This window comes from Haliotis cracherodii, unplaced genomic scaffold (genome assembly GCF_022045235.1).
Source record: "Haliotis cracherodii isolate W230 unplaced genomic scaffold, xgHalCrac1.p SCAF_21, whole genome shotgun sequence".
NCBI lineage: Eukaryota > Metazoa > Mollusca > Gastropoda > Lepetellida > Haliotidae > Haliotis > Haliotis cracherodii.
Window position 1 is genome coordinate 13388312 of NW_027266277.1, and position 19314 is coordinate 13407625.

A 19314-nucleotide genomic window follows, 5' to 3' on the forward strand; every position below is an offset into this window, starting at 1 on the left:
TGAAGGGGGCGTTGCTTAAATGCAAATGTCCGATTGGGATTTTAAATTTTCCTTTTGGTAAAGATTTTGTGTGATTATGAAATGGTTTTGGTGCATACATATATCAATACATCAGGGAATTGTGACATCACATATGCTGAGGTACATGATGCATACAGGGAATATCAAATTGGGAGTCCTAATGAACAACCAACAGCCATGAGCATCCATGATTATACACTGTAGTATTTCCCCATGCTTTTATGGTAAAATATATACAATGAATTCTGCTTTTAGTAAAGATTTTGTGTGATTTATGAAATGTTTTTTGTGGCTTTCATTTACATACAGACCATGAAGGTTCTAGAGAAACGAAAATAATACTTTACAAACATTGATACAAAAATTTGAGTTTGAAGTGCCCGAATTAGCTACGTAACCTTCGTTAATCTTCGTCAAATTCCAGAACTTTTAGATTATTAATTTTCTTCCTATATTTTCATTTTCACACAACTTTCTTGTAATTCCACGTTAAATCAAGTCCTCTTTCTAATAATAAAATAAAAACTAATTGTAAACTATCTTCTGAACATATGACATACGTCACGAGATACGACACGACATACGTCACGAGCAATGACACGACATACGCCACGAAATATGACAAATGCACCAAGCCTCTAAGGAAGCAGGAAGCAGACAACAATCTCTATCGTGCATTAACTTTTCTTCACAATAACCAACCGCAAATGACCTTCAGTGGTGACTGATATTACTTCGGACCGATAGTCCCAACTATTGAGTTTGTCAATTGTTTTTTTCCTTATTGTCCACGGTGAGATGGAAATAAACATGAATTGACTTCACTCAACCTCGTGTCATATTTGCCAACCCACAGATTCAGAACAACCGATTCCACCATGGATCTGATGGTGTGAAATTTCATCGTCGTCAACACCCCTTTATAGGACTCACTCCACCAACAAAATTCCAATGTGGAGGGACCCTGAGGTGATTCAAGTCATCAACACCCCTTTATAGGACTCACTCCACCAACAAAATTCCAATGTGGAGGGACCCTGAGGTGATTCAAGTCATCAATACCCCCTTTATAAGACTCACTCCACCAACAAAATTCCAATGTGGAGGGACCCTGAGGTGATTCAAGTCATCAACACCCCTTTATAGGACTCACTCCACCAACAAAATTCCAATGTGGAGGGACCCTGAGGTGATTCAAGTCATCAACACCCCTTTATAGGACTCACTCCACCAACAAAATTCCAATGTGGAGGGACCCTGAGGTGATTCAAGTCATCAATACTCCCTTTATAGGACTCACTCTGCCTTGGTCCTGAACAAGTTGTAGCATATGCTTTCGGTCATATGAAAGGCATTTGAAGCGGCCCTAAAATATCAATGCCAATGCCGTTGCAGAACACAACCTGACACACATTTAAAGGAAGCCATCGATCAATACACACAGGCTGGAAGACCACAGAAACACTGACTAAAAATAACGCGCTTATGGTAGCCGGTTGTGAAACGTAAACCTCGTTTGGGGATTACGCAGAGCTGGATGAATAATCGATGGATACCTCTATTAAAACATAACTGAAAAAAGAAACGTTTTCTTTAAGTTTCAAATAAACATTTTGTGACAATTATAGTATTTAGTTCATCGTTTACATATAATTTTTTTCTGAAAATTGGAGAAAAAATAATTTAAGACATGTTTTGAATATAAAGAGGATATTTAATGTGTTTTCTCAAATACCACATTTATCTCATCGAGTGAAGTGGGGAGAGTCTAATGTTTTCACGAGTGACACCGTCATGAGTGAAAATAATAGACTCTCCCCACTTCACGAGATGAGATAAAAGTGGTATTTGAGAAAACACATTGAATTTTCTATTTATTATATACATGTTTTATTTTTATTTTGTTTGTTTATGTTTTATTATTCTTAAGAATGTATGTTATTTAATGATGTACTGTATGACCCATCCCAACAATAAATGGATGGCAAGTAAAACCCTATTAACAAAATCATAAAGGAATCAACATTAGCAAGAGAAACCAAACTCCAAAATTAGTAAATCTAGTTATTTGTATTCAAATACACTGGAGGTACATGCAGATGTATCAGCAAGTTTCCAAGACGAAGAAGCTCGTTCATTATTTGATTAATATTTATACATAATAATTAAACACCCTGACGTACCCTAATTTGGAAAGTTAAGATGGCATTGCTGATATTTCGAGGGATGAGTGAATCAAAACTCAAATTCTGCTTCATACCAGTAGGTGATGTCTTCAACAGAATTTAGCTACTTTCTGAAAGAAAAAAACTCCACGATAATAGACGTGACTTTCATTACCTCGTCTGTGAACTTCCGCTGCACTCTAGTGACGTCACCTATTTTCGAACACCTGATTGGTTTCGTACTTAAGCGGGGTTTCCATGATTGAATTGAACAGACATGTCTTTGCGCAATAATGCAGGTCGGCATAACAAAACTCAAAAAGTAATTGAAAGATTTAGACCCCTATCACAAAATATTTGTCAAATTATAGTGTTCACACTATTTAAAAATTTACTCTTCCTTTTATCATGACACGGTAGGGCTTAAATTAAGTACCCGGGGTCCCACCACAGCCCTGGCAAAACGTATTTAGATACATGTATCAAACAATCTGGTCATGCATACACTGAAGTTGGCATCTTGATACAACCAGGGGGCGGTCGGGTAGCCTAGTGGTTAAAGCGTTCGCTCGTCACGCCGAAGACCCGGGTTCGATTCCCGACATGGGTACAATGTGTGAAGCCCATTTCTGGTGTCCCCCGCCGTGATATTGCTGGAATATTGCTAAAAGCGACGTAAAACCATACTCACTCACTCAGTCAGTCAGAAAGAAATGCGAACATTAGTCACTTGTAGTGTAACCATACAGTTCTAATTTATTTTGTCATTAAACAATATATCACGTGACTAACCACGGGTCCGGGTAGTCCTGTGGGTACCCAGGCCCTACTCAGTACCCACCCGACCCGGGTACCCGAGTTACCCGTCCCAGCCCTATGACACGGGCACCCGAATCCTGAGTGACGACGGAATGCACTGTCAGGTGTATGGCACTTCACGTGAACCCAGTGTTGACAGATCGAACGCGTGCACTCTCAAGGCGGCAGCTCAAATACGGCTGTTCGAAAATAAGGTACTGTATGCAGTTATACAGATAACGCATAAACACTGACACAACAGGTGGTGCCAAAGTCGGACGGTCAAAGAGCGATTGACTCTCATTGTGTTTTTTAACCCCCAGTTAAATCCACATGAAAATGAATATTTAAAACCCTTATAAAAATACTGGTTAAAAGTTTGAAAAAATCCCATCTTTGTATTCATAAGCTTATGGAACCTGTACTTAAAGCCCAGTTTATCGGTGGTGAAATTAGAGCATCTTTTCTTCACTGTATTTCATTGAGCAAGGCATCGTTTTTCACATCGCCTCACAAAGCAAATCAATAAACATTCAGACATCTACATGAGGATACAGAGGATTAAGTCGCGTTGAACAGCATTTCACAATAATATTCATTTTTCCGAACAATGTTGCTTAGTTTTAAAATAGTGGTGTATTACAGAATAGTGATGTATATTACAAGATAAAGGACTGGTGTATATTTCAGAATATAAGTTCATATGTCATAATGTAGGGCATATCACAGACAGGTGGCGCCCATTTGAGAAAGTAGGAGTGTTAGTTGAACTTTACGCTTCCTTTAGCAATATTCCAGCAATATCACAGCGGGGACACCAGAAATGAGCTTCACACATTGTTCCCATGTGGGGAAGCGAACCCGGGCCTTCAGCGTGACGAGTGAACGCTTTAACCGCTAGACACTACCATCACCACCACAACGCATCCATCACCACCATCACCGCCACAACCCAACCACCACCATCACCGCCACACCCCGTCCACCACCACCATCACCGCCACACCTCATCCACCACCATCACCGCCACACTCTCTCCACCGCCATCACCGCCACAACCCATCCATCACCGCCACACCCCATCCACCACCATCACCGCCACAACCCATCCATCACCGCCACACCCTCTCCACCACCATAACCGCCACAATCAATCCATCAACGCCACATCCTCTCCACCACCACCACACCCAATCCACCATCATAACCGCCACACCCAATCCACCACCACCACACCCAATCCACCACCATAACCGCCACACCCAATCCACCACCACACCCAATCCACCACCATAACCGCCACACCCAATCCATCACCGCCACACTCAATCCACCACCACCACACCCCATCCACCACCATCACCGCCACAACCCATCCATCACCGCCACAACCCATCCACCACCACCACAACCCATCCACCACCATCACCGCCACAACCCATCCATCTACCTCCACACCCCATCCACCACCATAACCATCACCGCCACACCCCATCCACCACCATAACCGTCACACCCCATCCATCACCGCCACAACCCATCGCCACACCGCCACACCCCATCCACCACCATCACCGCCACAACCCATCCATCACCGCCAAACCCCATCCACCACCATAAACGCCACACCCCATCCACCACCATCACCGCCACACCCCACCCATCGCCACACCGCCACACCCCATCCACCACCACCACACCCCATCCACCACCATAACCGCCACACCCCATCCACCACCATCACCGCCACACCCCATCCATCACCACCACATCCCATCCATCGCCACCACCGCCACACCCCATCCATCACCACCACACCCCACCCATCGCCACCACCGCCACACCCCATCCATCACCACCACACCCCACCCATCGCCACCACCGCCACACCCCATCCATCACTACCACATTCCCATCCACCACCATAACCACCACACCCCATCCACCACCATCACCGCCACAACCCATCCATCACCATCACCGCCACACCCCACCCATCGCCACACCGCCACACCCCATCCACCACCACCACACCCCATCCACCACCATAACCGCCACACCCCATCCACCACCATCACCGCCACACCCCATCCATCACCACCACATCCCATCCATCGCCACCACCGCCACACCCCATCCATCACCGCCACACCCCACCCATCGCCACCACCGCCACACCCCAACCATCACCGCCACATCCCATCAATCACCACCACACCACCACACCCCACCCATCGCCACCACCGCCACACCCCATCCATCACTACCACATTCCCATCCACCACCATAACCACCACACCCCATCCACCACCATCACCGCCACAACCCATCCATCACCGCCACACCCCATCCACCACCATCACCGCCACACCCAATCCACCACCATCACCGCCACAACCCATCCATCACCGCCACACCCCATCCACCACCATCACCGCCACACCCCATCCACCACCATCACCGCCACAACCCATCCATCACCGCCACACCCCATCCACCACCATCACCGCCACACCCCATCCATCACCGCCACATCCCATCCATCACCGCCACACCCCATCCACCACCAAAACCGCCAAACCCCATCCATCACCGCCACAGCCCATCCATCACCGCCACAACCCATCCACCACCATCACCGCCACACCCCATACATCACCGCCACAACCCATCCACCACCATAACCGCCACACCCTCTCCACCACCATAACCGCCACACCCGATTCACCACCACAACCCATCCACCACCGCCACATCCTATCCACCACCGCCAAACCCCATCCGACACCGCCACAACCCATCCATCACCATAATCGCCACACCCCATCCACCACCACCGCCACACCCCATCCATCAGCGCCACACCCCATCCACCACCACCACCGCCACACCCCATCCACCACCATCACCGCCACACCCCATCCATCACCGCCACACCCCATCCACCACCATCACCGCCACAACCCATCCATCACCATAATCGCCACACCCCATCCACCACCACCGCCACACCCCATCCATAAGCGCCACACCCCATCCACCACCACCACCGCCACACCCCATCCACCACCATCACCGCCACACCCCATCCATCACCGCCACACCCCATCCACCACCGCCACCACCCATCTACCTCCACACCCCATCCATGACCACTACCATCACCGCCACACCCCATCCACCACCATAACCGTCACACCCCATCCATCACCGCCACAACCCATCGCCACACCGCCACACCCCATCCACCACCATCACCGCCACAACCCATCCATCACCGCCACACCCCATCCACCACCATAAACGCCACACCCCATCCACCACCATCACCGCCACACCCCATCCATCGCCACCACCGCCACACCCCACCCATCGCCACACCGCCACACCCCATCCACCACCACCACACCCCATCCACCACCATAACCGCCACACCCCATCCACCACCATCACGCCACACCCCATCCATCACCACCACATCCCATCCATCGCCACCACCGCCACACCCCATCCATCACCGCCACACCCCACCCATCGCCACCACCGCCACACCCCATCCATCATCGCCACACCCCACCCATCGCCACCACACCCCACCCATCGCCACCACCGCCACACCCCAACCATCACCGCCACATCCCATCCATCACCACCACACCACCACACCCCACCCATCGCCACCACCGCCACATCCCATCCATCACCACCACATTCCCATCCACCACTATAACCACCACACCCCATCCACCACCATCACCGCCACAACCCTTCCATCACCGCCACACCCCATCCACCACCATCACCGCCACACCCCATCCACCACCATCACCGCCACAACCCATCCATCACCGCCACACCCCATCCACCACCATCACCGCCACAACCCATCCATCACCGCCACACCCCATCCACCACCATCACCGCCACACCCCATCCATCACCGCCACATCCCATCCATCACCGCCACACCCCATCCACCACCAAAACCGCCAAACCCCATCCATCACCGCCACAGCCCATCCATCACCGCCACAACCCATCCACCACCATCACCGCCACACCCCATCCATCACCGCCACAACCCATCCACCACCATAACCGCCACACCCTCTCCACCACCATAACCGCCACACACGATTCACCACCACAACCCATCCACCACCGCCACACCCCATCCACCACCGCCAAACCCCATCCGACACCGCCACAACCCATCCATCACCATAATCGCCACACCCCATCCACCACCACCGCCACACCCCATCCATCAGCGCCACACCCCATCCACCACCACCACCGCCACACCCCATCCACCACCATCACCGCCACACCCCATCCATCACCGCCACACCCCATCCACCACCATAACCGCCACACCCCATCCACCACCATCACCGCCACACCCCATCCACCACCATCACCGCCACACCCCATCCATCACCGTCACACCCCATCCACCACCATCACCGCCACACCCCATCCACCACCGCCACCACCCATCTACCTCCACACCCCATCCATGACCACTACCATCACCGCCACAAACATCCACCGCGACATCCATCCACCAGAGAAGGACACTATTCAAGTAAAGACACTGCGCCACATGACAACTCATATCCTGAAAGACAGGGGTTGTTGACAACTGGGTTAGAAACACTACTGCCTACAAGCGTGCATACCACGTCACCAAGTATAACAGATAATACCAGTGCCCGAAGTAAACGCGGCAAACATAATCGACAACAGCAACCCACGGAACAGACACAGCTATGTCCGAATACAGTGAAGGTAACTCGTTAATCTACAAGTTTGTAATAACCAAACCCTTCGAATTCGAAATATTTAGCGATGTGCATTTTATCAGTGCATGTATTTATATTAAGCCCCGCCACGATCATTACGCAAAAGTTCCATTTCTGCCTTTGAACTACGGTTATAACGAACTCGAAGGGACCACTAACTTTAGTTTGTTAAAACCATAGTTCGTTATAAGCATTTATACATCATAACAATAACTAACAATAGTAAATAGTCGGGACCAAAAAATCAGTTCGTTATATCCGTCAGTTCGTTACAAGCGTGTTCGTTATAAACGTACTTTACTGTATTCTTAAACGCAGCGAATGTTTGTGCACGTATCGTTGTGTCTCGCACTTATGCAAATATGATCAAAATAATATCTGGGACAGCTTGACATTAACGGTTTCACTGTTGAAATTAATATTTTTAACATAGACAAGGGTACTTTCTCAAGCAGACCGATACATTAAGGCAAACACTTAGCTGATGTCTAAATGCAAATGAACTTTGGTCAGTGGGTAGCGTATCCAAAAAATATTATCAGGTTATTAGCCAGCCAGACATTGCTCACATGAAGAGCTGTGTGTGAAAGGTTAGAAACAATAGTATGTAAAGTGCAGCCCTGGTGTCAGGATGACCTGCAACGTGGCTAGTTATTTTTAGAGCTATAATGGGATGTTTTGAATGTGGTTAACACCACATGAAATAACAGTTTACAAGAATTATCAAATCACAGCTTGTCAACTTCACGACGGGGGACACCTGAAATGGGTCGCACACATTGTACCCATGTCGGGAATCGAACCCGGGTCTTCGGCGTGACGAGCGAACGCTTTAACCACAAGGCTACCCGACCGCCCACTTGATGTTTCGTGAAGTCTTAAATGCCCAAGGCCTCAGACGTTTACTCATTTGATGAAAACCACGACCCTGATTGTCATGAGCTAAGTTTTCACTCTTTAAACATTTTATATTGGCCCCTATATATGAGCTTCCTGTTTACATTATTTGTACACAAAATCAACATAAATTTATTTGTCCAAGTTTGCTCCGAGTGCTCAATCAGTATCAGCTGAAAGCGCTCGTAAAATCGTTAGGTATGGTGAAACGTGTGTTCTGCAAAAAAGAGTGAGTGAGTCGGTTTTAACGCCGCCTTTAACAGTGTTCCAGTTATATCGCGGCGTGTCAGCATAATGTGGGAGGAAAGCCCGATGCGTTAAACCCAACTCACTCACTCACTTCAGGCATCCCTGACAAATCAAACTGACACGTGATATAACCGAAACACTGTTCAAAGCTAGGTTGGACCCTCACACGTATTCACTACTAACAGCAAACATTTGATAGCCGAGACCCGGGCATTCAAATAGCTTTCAGTTGATATTTCAGAGAGTCAAGTACGGAAGCGTAGTGGGGCCACGGTGAAAGTTTTTTATCCAAATGTCTCCTACGTAGGACTTATTTAGTATCTCCTACGTAGGACTTTGTATCTCCTACGTAGGACTTACTATCTCTTACGCAGGACTTACTATTTCTTACGTAGGACTTAGTATGACCTAGAATCACTATCTTCTACGTAGGATATTATAAGTCCTACGTCGGAGATTATAAGTCCTACGTTGGAGATTATAAGTCCTACGTTGGAGATACTTAGACCAAAAAAACTTCACCGTGGCACGTGACTGCGGCGCATATCCTGGTAATAATTATCAGCTACAACTGTTTCTCGACATGTCAAGAGAATGAGGCAATCCTGGATTAAGTACGAAAGCGATATCCCCTCTCGGCCACCATAGATAACGAATTGTTTTTTGACGTGTGTTATACACACACCCTCTTATCTCTCAGTATTTGATACAAGAGGTCAATAAACAACTGCTCCAAGTCCCAGGACATTCTAACTGAACCTTAGGCCTATCTTTTAAACCACTTGGTTCACGGGTTATTGTTCCCGAGCCATGGTTGGAATAAATAAACTGACGTCCAATAGAAAGAGTGAGTGAGTGAGTGAGTATGGTTTAACGCCGCTTTTAGCAATATTCCCGCAATATCACGGCGGGGGACACCAGAAATGGGCTTCACACATTGTACCCATGTAGGGAATTGAACCCGGGTCTTCGGCGTGACGAGCAAACGCTTTAACCACTAGGCTACCCGACCGCCCTCAATAGAAAGAACTCCCTGAGAGACGACTGCAGCTGGGCGAAAGCATGCACGTTAATACATATATATCTATTAAGAGTGGTATTTTAGCATCTTGTGAACAAAACTTCACTTCATAAAAGCAGAGGGGGGCACGGGTGGCCCAGTAGTCTAAGGCGCAGCGGTTCTTTGTGCAGAGTTGCGTCCCTTGGTCACGCCAGAAACCTATGATTGTGCGTTCGAATCCCGGTTCGGCCCGATTATGTTTCAAGGTTTGTCAGCATCATACCCGTGCTCGTGGGTTTCACCGAAATGGTAGACCTGCATCACTTCGAGCTTTCCTCCCACATTAAGCTGACACGCCATAATATAACTCGAATAATGTTAAAAGCGGCGTTAAACCCAACTCACTCACTCATAAAAGCAGAAACTTTACTTCTAACAATGACACAAAGATACGGGGGGTCAAAATGAGATAATAAACATTGTCTAAAGTCATTGAAAAGTCGTAAATCACAGTCAAACGCCTCTGACGTGAACGGTAATCCGTGGTAATGTCTAGATGAGACATCGCTCATGGCCCTGGCGGTTGCAGGCGGTATTGGTCGCCTTCTGACGTGCCTGTCAAGATGATCCCACTAAGGATCGATGGGGTTCGCGCCAAGAGGCCATGGCAAAACATCAACGTTCATGTTGTTTGTAGAAGTCCCGTGTCAGCGCTGCATTATGGGGGTCTAGCGTTATCATGCTGCACTACTATATACCGTGTGGCTGTTGCTGGATAAATGACAGCACTATGGGTCGCGATCCCTCTGTGCGATACCTCTGTGCAAAATGGCTTAACTTCCTGGACACAGTTTGACCCTTTGTCTCTTCTTGACGTCTCATCATACGCTGTCGATCATCAGCTCGAAACAGGCAAAACCTACTCTCATCAGAGAACTGGACCGTCCCCAGTCTCGAATCTGCCGGCGCTGAACCCGCCTGGCCCAAATCCATCTGTTGTGCCGGTGTTGTGACGTCAACGTCATTCCACGGCGGGGTCGACGTACTCGGATACCATGTTCCCTCCCTCGCCGTGACACTGTGGACTGACACGATGTCCGTGTGTCGTCGATGACGTTGCTGTCGCGGGGATGAAGCGGTTTCGGAGATTAAATCCACGGGATGTATCGGTCGTCAAGTGGCGTGGTCACACGGGGTCTCCCACTCCTAGGCCTGTCTGTTGTCTGAAATTGTTATGAAATTTGGTATGTGTTTAGTTCGTGGGGAACGCAAAACATTGGTTTTTCGCAATATTTGAAATTATTACTTTTTTACCACACTTTTGTCCTCTCCCAAAATGCATTTCTGGCTCTGGAAACGTCATCGCCTTTGAATTTACCAGACTGAGGAAACAACTAGCACATATGGACTTTACTGGCTCCGTGTAGATATAGGCCTTAAGCAACCCATGCTTGCCGTAAAAGGTGACTATGCTTGTCGTAAGAGGCGACTAATGGGATCGGGTGGTCAGGCTCACTGACTTGGAAGATGTATGTCATCGTATCCCTATTGCGTAGATCGATGCTCATGATGTCAATCACAGGATTGTCTGGTCCAGACTCGATTATTTACAGACCGTCGTCATATAGCTGGAATATTGCTGAGTGCGGCGTAAAACAGCAAACAAACATACACACAAACAGTACTTTGCTGTACTTTTTAATTTGAAGTTACCAGTATTTATGCAGCAAACATTTAATATAAACTTTTGTTAAGTGGCATTCTTTGTTACCGATTGACCGTTATGTTTACAAACAAGTGACGACTGTCGTGACGCCGAATACACTTACCGCTGTTAAATTACTTTCTTTGTTTGTCAATTTGAATTTTTATTTCATTAAAATTATCATGTAATTGATATAGTAAGAATGTAAGGGAGACGTTGGTTGATTTTCCGTTAGTCTGAAATCTCGAACCAATCTGATTATACAAACAACAACCTTTTCAAAATCAAATATGATGGCATTCCGAAAGATATAAACAAAAGTATAAACGTTACTACATTTGGGGTTAGAGGGCAAATTTCAAGATTCTTGTAATGGCCGCGCCCACTCTGGTGGCAGCGATGTTATGAAGAGTGTAACGAAGGTATCACGCGCTCGGAAGGAGCTTGTCGTCTGTGCATATAGGGTAACACAAGTTGCCTCCCCTTATACAATACGTTCAACGCTCCACGTAGTCGGGACAAGCAAAAGATTACGCCTACTCTTCCGACCACCTAGGGACGTATTCTAACCACAGGGTTTATAGAAATATCGGTATATCCGTTAAAACAATCAAGAAAAGCGGAATGATCAAGACGAATCAGCCAAAGTGGTTGTTTGAAGGCTGTCAAGGTCAGAGATGACATATAGCAAGTCACACGTGTAACTAACCAATACTCAAGCCACAAAGTATTTTTGCTAAGCGTATTATCCATAAGCAATAACATTACAAAGAAGCTTACCCCCGTGAGGATTTCGGTTAGAAAATTATTGGTCCATAGCAACCCATGACGGTCGGTATAGGCGACTCAATGGGTCGTACATGATTGGTACAATGCGGTTCTCAGGTGGACTTTATATGGGGACGTAACCCCCTTTTGGTACGCGGGATTCGCGAGTTTGTTTGGCATGGTATGGTATTGTATGGTTTCTTGTTTAACGCCGCACTCAGCAATATTCCAGCTATATGACGGCGGTCTGTAAATAATCGAGTCTGGGGACCAGACAATCCTGTCATTAATATCATGAGCATCGATCCATGCAATTGGGACCGATGACATGCATCAACCAAGTCAGCGAGCCTGACTACCCGATCCCGTTAGTCGCCTTTTACGACAAGCATAGTCACCTTTTACGGCAAGCATTGGTTGCTGAAGACCTTTTCTATCCCGGAATCTTTACGGGTCGGGGTTTGTTTGGAGGGTATTCGGGACTCAGTAGTGTGGTACACGGGATGGATATAAAGACATATTTGGTACGCAGATTCAAAATTTAAAAAGAATATTGGTATACGTAAAAAATCCTTCATATATTTTTTCGACATTATTTCGAGTAATGTAACTTCAGATCGCACCTTTTTACGTCCAAGGAACGTGTTCTAAAGGTTTTTGTCTGTGATTGACATTCTGCCTCTATCTTGTGAATTCTATGAATTAGTTTTGATATTTGTGTCAAGTAGTATTCGGGATTCAGGTGAGGTGGTTGTGGCACTCACTCAAAGTGGCTATCGGGTAGCCTAGTGGTTAAAGCGTTCGCTCGGGTTCGATGCCCGACATGGGTACAATTGTGTGAAGCCCATTTCTAGTGTTCCCCGACGTGATATTGCTGGAATATTGCGAAAAGCGGCGTAAAACCTTACTCACTCACTCACTCACTTAAATTGCAGAGAAATACTTTTGTGACCATCTTTCCTCAGCCTAGCAGTCCATGTACCATCTGTTGTTCCAGATCAAGTTCAACAGCTGGTGAAGAAGAGCCATGAGATGAAGCAAATGTCTTACTGTCCGTACAGCAACTTCCCCGTCGGGGCAGCCCTACTCACAGCCGACGGGACTGTGTTCACAGGTAGGTCAGAGTTATCGCCCTTACTAAGAGTCACAAGACCACTCGTCACGCTATTTGTGACCCACTCGTGTCACCCTGGAGCGAGCAAGCGACTGCTAGTTTCCCTCTCATGGTCATTTTAGCAACTTGTTACTGTCCTTGCTCAAACGGGCATAACAAAAAAACATTGTCGTCTTCATGTACCGCAGCCGCAAATTATATCAAGCAATATTCCAGTAGCTCCAGCCTTTGGTGTCTACATTTCACAACTCTTGAGCTTCAATCAAGCATGCTCTGTTTCCGGAGATTTTGAAGAAGGTTACAACATTCAAGGCCCCCGCAAAGCTTTCTAAATCATTATGGTGGACAAACTTCCAAATGGTGGACAAACTGATGTTAATACAATTGCCTAGTTTTTCAGGTGAACAATTGACTAGCCTTTGCACGTGTTTGTGTCGGGTATCCTGCAGAGGCAAGATACGCAAACCTTTCGCGAATCCGGGTATCATCACTATTTGATAGCGATTCATAAACACATGCTTAGGGTGTGATGGACTCGTACAATGGACTCTGCTTTTAGTGGAGGTTTCTTATAATTAAGAAATTGCTTTCTGTTTTTAAGTTTACATGGATATTTTCAGAATAAAACCGTAGAGTCGTTACCATTTACAAATACTTGTTGTTTAATATGATCAAACAATTGTGACTGCCACTTAGGTATATTTAAAGAAACAAAATGATATCTGTAAACATACATTGTGAAGAACTTATGGTCTGTTTCCTCACATAAACGTTTAAAAAATCCTAAACCTAAATCCTTAGATCCTAAACACAAAATTCTTTGTTCCATAATTTTGACATGTTGATGTGTTAAGAAGCTACGCATGTTTAGGGGCTAAATTAGTATACCTCTTTGAAATTCATTCTAGGTAATTTAAAAAAGGGTGTTTTCTATGTTTTCATTAGCTTTTAATGGGATACTAAAGTGAGTGTGTAGGAGAGTGGGACCCATACCGAAACGTCGCCTTTACAGTATTAAAGAAGTTGTAATCCAAGACGGAGCCCAGTTAAGAGGTCGCAAATTCAGTAACGTACACTAAGAAAATCTTTGCCTTATTTATTGGCATGTTATTTCAGTAAGCCGCCATGTCATCTTTTGTGTGCAGGTTGTAACGTTGAAAACGCTTCATATGGCCTGGTCATCTGCGCCGAGAGGACAGCCATTGTCAAGGCCGTATCAGAAGGTCATCGAAAGTTCAAGGCCATGGCCCTCGCAAGGTAACATTAGCAGTGCGAAAATATAATTGGAAAATATGTTTCGTAAAAGTGATTATTTCAAATCAGAGAAAGCACACTGACGGTGTTAAAGAGACATGTTCACATCACACAACAGGAGGGCTTTCTTTTTTCATTGTTTTATACATGGGTTAATATGTTTATTATCCCAATCTTACACTCACTGTTTGATTGGTTACACAACCTATTGTAGTGGTCGTTAACCCCAGCCTGGTTCCCTGAGTATGCTGCGCTGACGAATCAGGCTGCGTTTACCCTATTTTACCTCACCACTCATTCGTGACCAACTCGTGTTATTCCGGGACAAGCCGAATAGCCACTCGTGCCCCTCTCGTGGCCATTTTTGCGACCGGGTTCCGTCTTAGCGCAAACGGGCATACCTAAAACAACATTGTCAACTCGTTGCGTAATGGTTCACGCATTTTCCCCATATATTATTTATATTTTAGATGCAATTTAAAGCACATCGGGACGTGCAGAATTACACAGTATGATTGAATACATTAAACTGTGTCTTTGGTATATTTTTAGATGCAAGTCATATGTAAAATCAAAAATTATTTCTGGGGGATTATTTGACGAAGAACTTGAAATCATACGCGCATTCTGATTGGTTTGTCGTATTTTCGCACATAACATTCATCGATAGGGGGACGAGTCTTCTTGCAGATTACGGAAAGGGGCGAGTGGTGACGAATGCTCACCACTAACTTTCATAAAACAACACATTTTATTCCCTAACCCTGTAGGAATCTGGTTTAAAATGTCCACAGTAGCCTGAACTGTAGTATGAGTGAGTGAGTATGGTTTTACGCCACTTTTAGCAATATTCCAGCAATATCATGGCGGGGGACACCAGAAATGAGCTTCACACATGTGGGGAATCGAACAAGGGTCTTCGCCGTGACGAGCGAATGCTTTAACCAGCTTTACTCAGTCCATATCCTTGTCTGATTTACAGTGATCTGAAAGAAATCGCCATTGTGCCGTGTGGTGCGTGTCGGCAGTTTCTGGTCGAGGTGAGCACCCTTTTTGTCTTTGGATATAATACTCACTACACCTCTTAACATGGTTGTAGAGTAGGGACGTGGCGCATTTCACAATGGTATACCAAATAAAATTAAAATTCGTGATTCTGCAAACAGCCATAATATATCATAATTGTTTTTATTACTATTATTATTTCTATTATTACTATTATTATTCGATGCCTCCTCTAATATGTGCATCGTTGCTCAAAATATCAATCATCGGATTGTCTGGTACAGACTCAAGGATATGCATGCCGCCGTCATATTGCTGGAATATTGCTTAGTGCGGCGTTAAGCAACACAATAGACAGGGGATGCTTGTTGTAGGGACATGGTTCAGTGAGCTATGCTGGTACTTTTGTTCAAGTACACGACATGACGTGTCGTGTACTATTAGATAACGCGTTGGTAAAAGTCTGTCTTGACACTGAACCACTGAATGTTGAATAACTGTGATCACCCAGTTAATACTGCACGTGATGAGTGAGTTGGGTTTAACATGGCTTAGAACAGTCTTTCTGTTTGTCCATGGCGCCATGGCTTAAAGTTGGACGAAAACACGTTTTGCCTCTTATAATTAGACGAAAACACGTTTTACCTCTTAATGTTAGACGAAAACACGTTTTACCTCTTAAAGTTAGACGAAAACACTTTTTACCTCTTAAAGTTGGACGAAAACGCATTATACCTCTTAAAAGTTGGACGAAAACGCATTTTACCTCTTTTAGCTGTGGAAAACGCATTCAACCACTCTGGGTATGGTGCTGATAAACAATAAATCACAATCAGCACAAATGTAATATCAGTAGATCCAGGCACTAGTAAGGGACGCAACCCAACCCCGCGGCGCCTTCAACGACTGAGCTACACTTGCGCACTTACTAGACATTTATATCTATTAATATATACCCATGTTATATTGAATTGCGTAATTATACCGTAATAGTGTACTGGTTTCACTGTGGAAATGCAAAGCTTGTTGCGCGCTTTTAAATATCTGACAGAATCGAGTCCAATCAAGCATCCCATTTCCTGACTTCTCAGTTAATTCTGGGACGATTACGGAAGAGACACGTTGTTACGAATGCTCTTGTGGCCGTCATCGACGTGTCGTATCAAAGTCTCTATAATGCAAAGGTGTTTTCATGTATAAAGATTCATAAACATTTGGCATTTGTTGCAGTTTGGTGTGGACTGGGATGTGATAATGACCAAACCGGATATGACGTACGAAGTAATGAAAACGAAGGAGTTGCTTCCCTTGTGTTTTGTACCTACCGATCTTCAAAGAGTGAGGGTTGTATGAAGCAACATTGAGTCATTTAGGAGATAAACATACTGTGTTTTCAATGTAGAGCTAGGTTAACTGTAGATTTAACCGCGTGAAATTGAATTTGGAAACGAATGCGCAGCGAGAGGTTTCACATGTTAAACTTTGCCATTATGACGTCATATCGCTCTTTGTCACTCAATAGATATGACGTCTCAGTCGTAAACAGAAAAGCGTCAAATTCCAACCACTCTGTTATCACAAAACCTTAAATACATTCTCTTGTAGATTTCTATTGTGTCTTCTGCACGAAATGTATTGCCCCACATCCTTCGAATATTGTAGTAACCGCACCTTTGAATGTTGTATCCTGTAATTGTAGATATACTTATTTAAATATGCCTTCCGACAATGACTGAAAAAAGTGCTATTCTATGAATATGAGCTTACGCCGTAGTGCGGCCGTCAAACCAGCTGTTTCAATCAGACGGGGTTTATTTTGATTAATTTTAATAGCCTTTCATTGACCAATCAGAATCGAGTAATTTTCAAATTCATGGTATAAGGAGTTGAAGCTACTGTGTTTTCAATGTAGAGATAAATTTACAGGAGACGTAGCTCTACATTGAAAACACAGTATGTTTTACTCCATTCTACCATGACTAAATAAGGTAGAACTCTTTAAGCGGCATGAGTTGAGTCCAGTGTTTTGAGTGGGTTTTCGATCTTTATTTCGGAATCACCGACAAAGGCCTTTAAACACAATATGGAGCTGTTTTTGCTCAAGCATTTTGTTTACACTGTAATGCTTCACTCGAATGTACGCAGGGCAAGCTAACATGAGGTGGGCACCCCTGAAGAACACAAATCAAACCTTGCAAAGCTTTAGTTCTACACCGCGCGTCACCATTATGACGTCATCTCACATTGTGACGCAAATGATATGACGCCACAGTCGTATATAGAAAAGTGCCAAATTCCAAGCTCTCTGTTCTCGCCAAGACTTAAAACACTTTCTCTTTACAGATTTCTATCGTGTTTTCTGCACTTAATGTACTGACGCACATCCTTTGAATACTGCAGTGACCGCCACTTTGCACATTGTAATCTATTATTGTAGATATCAATTATTTAAATATGCCTACCGACAATGACCAAAAAATACTCTTCTATAAATCGGCCGGGTCTATTGTGATTTGACAGCCTCTGTTTGACCAATCAGAATCGGAGTAACACGATGATCTGGCGACACGTTTGTCATAAAACTCCTTTTATGGATATATGTTTACATGTTTTATAAATTCATATAAATTTTAAGCATAAAGAAATATAAGTTAAAATAAAATCATCAAAGGAAAGCCTTATCGTCTTGTCTAGTTGGTGCTCTGACGTCACACAATAAAAGACCCGTGAAGATCCGGGTAGAATAGGTTTTCAACAACCCTTGCTTGCCGTAAAAGGCGACTATGCTTGTCGTAAGAAGCGACTAACGGGATCGGGTGGTCAGGCTCGCTGACTTGGTTGATGCATGTCATCGATCACAATTGCGTGGATCGATGCTCATGATATTAATCACTAGATTGTCTGGCCCAGACTCGATTATTTACAAACCCATCGCAGCGCCATGGGTGTAAGTCTAGAAGTTAAGAGACAGCGAATTGAGCCATTTCTCCTAAGCCACCTGGCAAGATCAACGAGACGCCATGTTGACAGCAGCTACTTCATGTGGCGATGTTGAATTAAACCCTGGCCAACGTGAAGATCCGGGGAAGAATAGGTCTTCAGCAACCCATGCCTGTCATAAAAGGTGACTATGCTTGTCGTAAAAGGCGACTAACGGGATCGGGTAGTCAGGCTCGCTGACTTGGTTGATGCATGTAATCGATCCCAATTGCGTGGATCGATGCTCATGATATTAATCACTGGATTGTCTGGTCCAGACTCGATTATTTACAGACTGGTGTCATATAGCTGGAATATTGCTGAGTTCGGCGTTAAACAACAAACCAACCAACCCAGGAATGATAGTGATGCATCCCCAAAAGATACGAAGAACTGATTTCTGTCATAAACTCTGTGACAGAACAGCTTTCGTCGGACATGATGGAGCTGAAAGCAGAGACGAGTAAACTGAACATGAAGGTCAGTAAAACACAAACAAAGGTGTTAGCGCAGTTGCTGAGCCAATGACGAAAACAGTAAAGGTCAAATGTAAT

At 45.3% G+C, this 19314-nt stretch overlaps 2 protein-coding genes across 2 annotated transcripts; both read left to right on the forward strand.

Moving 5' to 3' along the window:
• Positions 1–3097: 3097 nt before the first annotated feature.
• Positions 3098–7626, forward strand: LOC139471090 (uncharacterized). Its single transcript, XM_071253386.1, has 3 exons — positions 3098–3199; positions 5586–6176; positions 7000–7626. The coding sequence occupies exons 1-3, from the start codon at positions 3098–3100 to the stop codon at positions 7624–7626; spliced, it is 1320 nt and encodes a 439-aa protein (XP_071109487.1).
• On the forward strand, positions 7541–17925 carry LOC139470834 (cytidine deaminase-like). The gene is made up of 5 exons (XM_071253148.1): positions 7541–7775; positions 13406–13522; positions 14668–14779; positions 15759–15816; positions 17012–17925. The coding sequence occupies exons 1-5, from the start codon at positions 7757–7759 to the stop codon at positions 17132–17134; spliced, it is 429 nt and encodes a 142-aa protein (XP_071109249.1). The 5' UTR covers positions 7541–7756; the 3' UTR covers positions 17135–17925.
• The last annotated feature ends 1389 nt before the right edge of the window (positions 17926–19314 follow it).

What these genes read in the sequence shown, in the direction of transcription:
- LOC139470834 (XM_071253148.1), top strand. An exon ending in CGACGGGACTGTGTTCACAG is followed by an intron (nt 13,523 to 14,667) that starts GTAGGTCAGAGT and finishes TTTTGTGTGCAG; the next exon opens with GTTGTAACGTTGAAAACGCT. An exon ending in AAGGCCATGGCCCTCGCAAG is followed by an intron (nt 14,780 to 15,758) that starts GTAACATTAGCA and finishes TCTGATTTACAG; the next exon opens with TGATCTGAAAGAAATCGCCA.
- LOC139471090 (XM_071253386.1), top strand. Translation starts at nt 3,098, where the DNA reads ATGCACTGTCAGGTGTATGGCACTTCACGTGAACCCAGTGTTGACAGA. An exon ending in TACGGCTGTTCGAAAATAAG is followed by an intron (nt 3,200 to 5,585) that starts GTACTGTATGCA and finishes TCACCGCCACAG; the next exon opens with CCCATCCATCACCGCCACAA. An exon ending in CCCCATCCACCACCATAACC is followed by an intron (nt 6,177 to 6,999) that starts GTCACACCCCAT and finishes TCACCGCCACAG; the next exon opens with CCCATCCATCACCGCCACAA.